General features: G+C 60.9%; 1 protein-coding gene across 1 annotated transcript in view; it reads left to right on the forward strand.

The window, feature by feature from the left end:
* Positions 1-5,370, forward strand: part of Erfe (erythroferrone) — an 8,813-nt gene that overhangs the window by 210 nt on the left and 3,233 nt on the right. Inside the window, exons 2-8 of the mRNA XM_048808861.1 lie at positions 1,565-1,585; positions 1,914-1,966; positions 2,171-2,293; positions 3,223-3,325; positions 4,155-4,405; positions 4,478-4,586; positions 4,667-4,757. Of these exons, the coding sequence (XP_048664818.1) occupies positions 1,565-1,585; positions 1,914-1,966; positions 2,171-2,293; positions 3,223-3,325; positions 4,155-4,405; positions 4,478-4,586; positions 4,667-4,757 (751 nt within the window). The remainder of the gene's footprint in view (positions 1-1,564; positions 1,586-1,913; positions 1,967-2,170; positions 2,294-3,222; positions 3,326-4,154; positions 4,406-4,477; positions 4,587-4,666; positions 4,758-5,370) is intronic.

Genomic DNA, 5,370 nt, shown 5'->3' on the forward strand with positions numbered 1-5,370 from the left:
AAGACGAGCCAGCCCGGGCGGGGACGGGGCACGTCGGGCAGGCGCGCTCCGCACAGCCGCTGCCGCCCGCAGCCCCGACCTCGGTGTCGGGGGTTCTCCTAGTTAGGGCTGGGGTGTGGCTCGGTGGCAGAGCTCTGGCCCGGGGTTCCACCTGCACCACCGCCACCACCACCCCAAAGAAATGACCCACCAGCCACCAGGCGGGGAGGGAAGTGGGAGAGACCGTGCCCAGCGCTGCGGGCCAGTGACTAGCTTCTGGTGAAAGTGGGAAGAAAATCATTTTGAAAAGGGGTGAGCAATGACAGGAGTGCTTCCCCGCCGCTCTGAGGAAGGGACAGCAGGGTTGGGGGCCCAGAATGATCTCCTTCGTGCCTATGTTCGTTTTGCCCATGACTTCTGGCCCGTTAGGGGCGATTGGAAGCCCTGCCCTGCTCCTTTCTCCCGGCTTTAGGGCTTGAAATACTGGGGTGGTGAGCCGGTGGGGGAGGGCGTGGCCATAGGCCTGGAAGGGAGGGTTGATGGCCCTTCACTGGTGTCCTCTGGGTGGATGGGGCCTTCCATTCAGGGCAGTGAGGGCACCCAGGGTCTCTGGACTGAAGGTGCTGTGAGCCTCACACAGGGAAGCCTCAGGCCAGATCCTCTGTCCTAAGTATCCACTTAGGACTATGCTTAGCCAAGAAGGGGTCAACTAAGGAAGGTTGGAGACTGCAGCCAGCTCTGGGGGGTCCCTCTGCAGGTACCTCTGCGGAGCCCTTCATCCCGGAATAAAGCCACATATGCTTAGGCATGGGCCAAGAACTCAAAGGGCCAGGCAGACAGATTCAGGGTCACTGGGAGGCAGAGAGAGGCTCAGGGCTTCTAAGTGGGATTTTGACCTTGGATCTCTGGAGGGTCTAGGTGTCAGCAGACCACCCTCCTCTCTTGCCCTGCTGAGGTTCCAAGGCTTCTTTCTGAGCAAGTCCTTATGGCTGGAGACCTTGGCCGGTCGGGGCAGCTGCCCAGCCCACAACAACACTGCTGCAGACCCAAATCCTTGGGCCCCAGACTACACACTGCAGCTCTTCCTCCAAACCAGCACAAGTCTAGTCTATCCACAGGCCACTGGCCCAGCAGGGAGGGTAAGCCCAACATCCCCCCTGGCCTGTGTGGGAAATCCTTGTGCCACTCAGGATACCATGAGGCTATGCAGAAGAATCACCAGCAACCATCAGCCCTGTAAGATGTGGGTGTCCTCTGTAAGCCCTGTAAGGTGGGGGTGCAGAGGGAGGCCCTCTGAGGACTGTCTGTCCACCTGACTTTCTTCCAACACCGAGCCTCTATCTTCTCAGCACAGCAGCCTGGCCTGTGGGTGGTTGGCAAGCTCCCAGAGGAAGGCCCTGAGTCCCTGCAGAGCATTGGGAACCCATAAGGCTGGGACTTGGTGGCTGGGTCTGTCCTTGACAAAAGGGCCTGGCCAACTCCGACACCTGGGGTCTTGTCACCAACCACTGGAGCCCCATGACCTCATCTGAGCCTTCTTGGGCCATTTCCTTTCCAGCTGGCATCCCTGCCTGGAACCCAGCAGGCCAGAGGCCTTTCCCAGGAAGCAGGTTTGCTCCACATTGAGACTTGTCAGAGGCTGCACTTGCAGGAATGGACATTTCTGGAAGTGCCATGTCCTTGCTTGGGTCAGAGGCAGATAGGATAGCCCCTGCCCCTGTGCCTCATGCCCGGCAGCAGCCCTGGTGGCATTGCTTTGCTGGAACTTGTGCCAGTGGAGGAGAGATAGCAGGGTCTGTGGCAGTCGAGGTCTCATTATCAGCTGCCTCTTCCTGAGCACCAGTGGGTGCTGGTGCTGTGACCCTCCTGGTGACTGTCAAGAGGACAGTATGATTGTCCCAGTGCATCCTGAGGAAGCCCTGGACAGGCAGCAGACCCTGTGCCCCACCTTCCTCTATCCGCAGCAGGGCCTGCTTCTCGCACCGGTGCAGTCTGGGCTGTGGTGTGACATGTTCCCCAGGAGTTGTCCTCCATGGGCCAGAAGGAGAGGGCCAGGGGCTGTGCTGCATTTGAGAGCACATGTACAGGGCCAGGGTGCTAAAGGAAGTGCTGCACATGGTCACACCTGTAAGGCACGCCCGAGCAGGCACCAGGTGAGGGGGACCAACCTGCCGGGCTGGCTGTGTTCCAGGAGCCCACCACGGAGCCAGCGCACAGTGTCGACCCCAGGGATGCCTGGATGCTCTTTGTCAGGCAGAGTGACAAGGGTATCAATGGTAAGAGGAGGAGCAAGGGCAAGGCCAGGAGGCCAAAGGTGAGTAGCCTGGACCCCTTGCCTCTGGTGTACGCACTCAGCTCTGAGACCTCACACCTGGGGCAGGGATGCAGAGGAACTGGCCAGGCCCGGGAGCCCTGAGTTAGGGCCTGGTCCTCACCACTCACCCACACCCTTGGTGTGCCAGGCCCTCTTCTCTCCCCTCTGTGTCCTGGAGAGGGGCCTTGCCCAACTGTGTGGAGCGTGCTGGAGAGGCCTCTGCTGGGCCCTGCTCTCACTCAGCCCTGGGCCTGGCCTAGGCTGGGACTCGGTGCTTGGCTTAGTGGCTAACTCCTGCTTTGAGCCCCAGTGAGGGCTGTGTCCTCTGAGACAGGAGCTTCGGGACAGGGCTGTGCTGCCCATACTGAGCGTTGGGCTTCTCTATCCATGGAGAGCCAGTCTCACTGTGCCAAGTGTGGAATGCCAGCTCTGAGCCTGGTGTGCAGAGAGGTGCTGCGCTGTTACTGTGGCTCGCCCACCCGCTCTCCTTCTGAACCACCTGACCCTGCCCCAAGCTGCTCCATGCAGCAAACTTCCTCCCTTCTGTGTTGGGTCCTGACCCAGGCCAGTGTGGGCTCCTGGAAGGCCCTGGACACTAGTACTAGCCAGATGCATACTAGTGTCTTGACTGACTTGAGGTGCAAGTCCCTAGAAGCTGCCTGTAGTCCCCCTCCCTCCAGGAACACCAGGGAGGGGTAGGCCACAGCCGGCCACAGGCCTACCCACAGCCAGTCCCACATTCCTGTCCAAACCCAGCCTTGAAGTTGCCCAGGGCCAATAGCTTTCACTGACTGCAAGGGGTTGAGATCCCACGGCTCACCTGGGAGGTCAGAGCCCATAGCTACTGGGTGCTCTCCTGCCTGTGTGTGGCAAGAGCTGGCAGAGGGAATGCCCCTGGCACCCAGCTGCCTCTTCATATGTCCTTCCAGCTTGGCCTGCCAGGGCCCCCGGGACCACCTGGCCCCCAGGGCCCCCCAGGGCCCCTCATCCTACCCGAGACACTGCTGAAGGAGTTCCAGCTGCTGCTGAAAGGTAGGGTTACCACCCTGGCTATCTTGTGCACCAGGGTTTGGACATCCATCTTTGGGCAGAACTTAGCAACTCAGTTCCTGAGGTGGCACCTGACTGGCCCAGCCTAGGTATGCCAAAGGTAGGGTCTGGGGGTGGGGGCATGGTGAGGAAAAGGCTTCACAGAGGAAGAGAGGCATACCACCAAGTGCTCTAGCTGGGAGTCCAGAGTCCTGCCCCGGGGTTGTGGGCTGCAGCCAGCCTGGCCCATATCACTTACCGGCTCTGGATTTGTTATGATGAACTGGGCCATTTCAGACCCCTCCTGTTCAGAGTGCTGGTTTTATTTTTTTGTACCAGGGATTGTACTCAGGACCGCTGGACCACTGAGCCACATCCCAGCCCTATTTTGTATTTTACTTGGAGACAGGGTCTCACTGAGTTGCTAAGTATCTTGCCATTGCTGAGGCTGGCTTTGAACTTGCCATTCTCCTGTCTCAGCCTCTGGAGACGCTGGGATATCAGGCGTGAGCCACTGCACCTGGCTGTGCTGTTTGTTTTTTAATACCACCTCGGTGGCTAGAGAACTCTGCGTGATTGCCAATATAGCTGCAGTAGTAACTTACACGCATCTGCTTTCCAAAAGAGGCCTGGCTGGGGGAAAGGGTGCTGGTGTAGGACACACCTGCCCCAGAGAGGGGGCTGTATCCCCTGTGACCAGGAGCTGGAGGGAAACTGCAGCTGCAGAATGGGAAGCCAAGACTCCCCAGGCCTTGCAGTCGAGTAGGGAACTCCAACCTTTGGGGTGGGCAGGTGAGGCAGCCCCCCCTGAGCCCACCTCACTCTGTGCCAGGCGCAGTGCAGCAGCGTGAGTGCACGAAGCCTGAGCCCTGCATTCGGTGTTCGGCTGAAACCATGGGCTCAAGCCCCGCCCCGGGCTCCATTGAGGATGAGGCAGCAGCCGGGGACATGCTGGCGCTGCTGGCTGCGCCCCTGGTCCCAGGCCCACTGGCTAGGCGTGTGGAGGCGGCCTTCCTCTGTCGCCTGCGCAGGGACGCACCTGTGGAGCGCCGCACACTGCACGAGCTCGGCATCTACTACGTGGTGAGTCAGGTGCGTGGGCCCAGTGGGTACACAGGACCAAGCACCTGGGATGACCGGCCTTGCACCCCACAGCCTGACTCCGAGGGTGCCTTCTGCCGCGGCCTGGGCCTGAACCTGACCAGCGGCCAATACACAGCTCCCGTGGCTGGCTTCTACCTTCTGGCTGCCACACTGCACGTGGGTGAGGCCCGGGGCGTGGGGGGCCGCCCACCGCCCTGGCTCCTGCCCATGTCACGTGACCACCACCTGCCCTCTCCGCAGCACTCGCCGAGCAGCCAAGGCACGGGCCTCTGCGCCCCAGGGACCGCTTGCGCCTGCTCATCTGCATCCAGTCTCGCTGCCAGCACAACGTGTGAGTGGGCCCTGCCCAAGCTCTGGGCGCACACTTGGCCTCCCCAGCCCACCTGGCGGCCCCCTACCTCCGTGCCCACTGCCACTCTATCCTGCCCACTTCAGGGTACACCCAGGAGACCTGGTCCTTCCCAGCCTCTGCCTCCTTGAGCCCCCTAACAGGGAACTCTCATCCAGGGGCCAGAGGGAGGCAATAGCACCACCTCCTGAGTGGCATTTCCTGGCCACCCCTACCCTGTGAACTTTCTTTCCCATGATGACATCCATTCCTTATGGCTAGTGTCCCCATCTGTACTGCATCTGGACCATGAGGGCAGCCTCTACCAGCTCCCTGTCTCCCTGGCACCCGGACTAAGCCCAGGCACACCACAGGTGCTCTGCATGTGGGGAGGAGAAGGTGCAGATGAACAGGTGACACTGAGAAGGAATGGCTCTGGGAACCCTGGAGTGACTGGCCTGACCTGGCTGTGTATCACCTCTGCCACACTCCCACCTCCATCTGCACCAGCAGTGTCCTGTCTGTCCTCAGAGCCAGGCCTCTGCTGCCCTTGCTCAGCCCAGCCCAGCCATGCCCTTGGTGGGTGTGCATGTGGCGCTGGCTTCCCCCCCCCCCC

This window comes from Marmota marmota, unplaced genomic scaffold (assembly GCF_001458135.2).
Source record: "Marmota marmota marmota unplaced genomic scaffold, marMar, whole genome shotgun sequence".
NCBI lineage: Eukaryota > Metazoa > Chordata > Mammalia > Rodentia > Sciuridae > Marmota > Marmota marmota.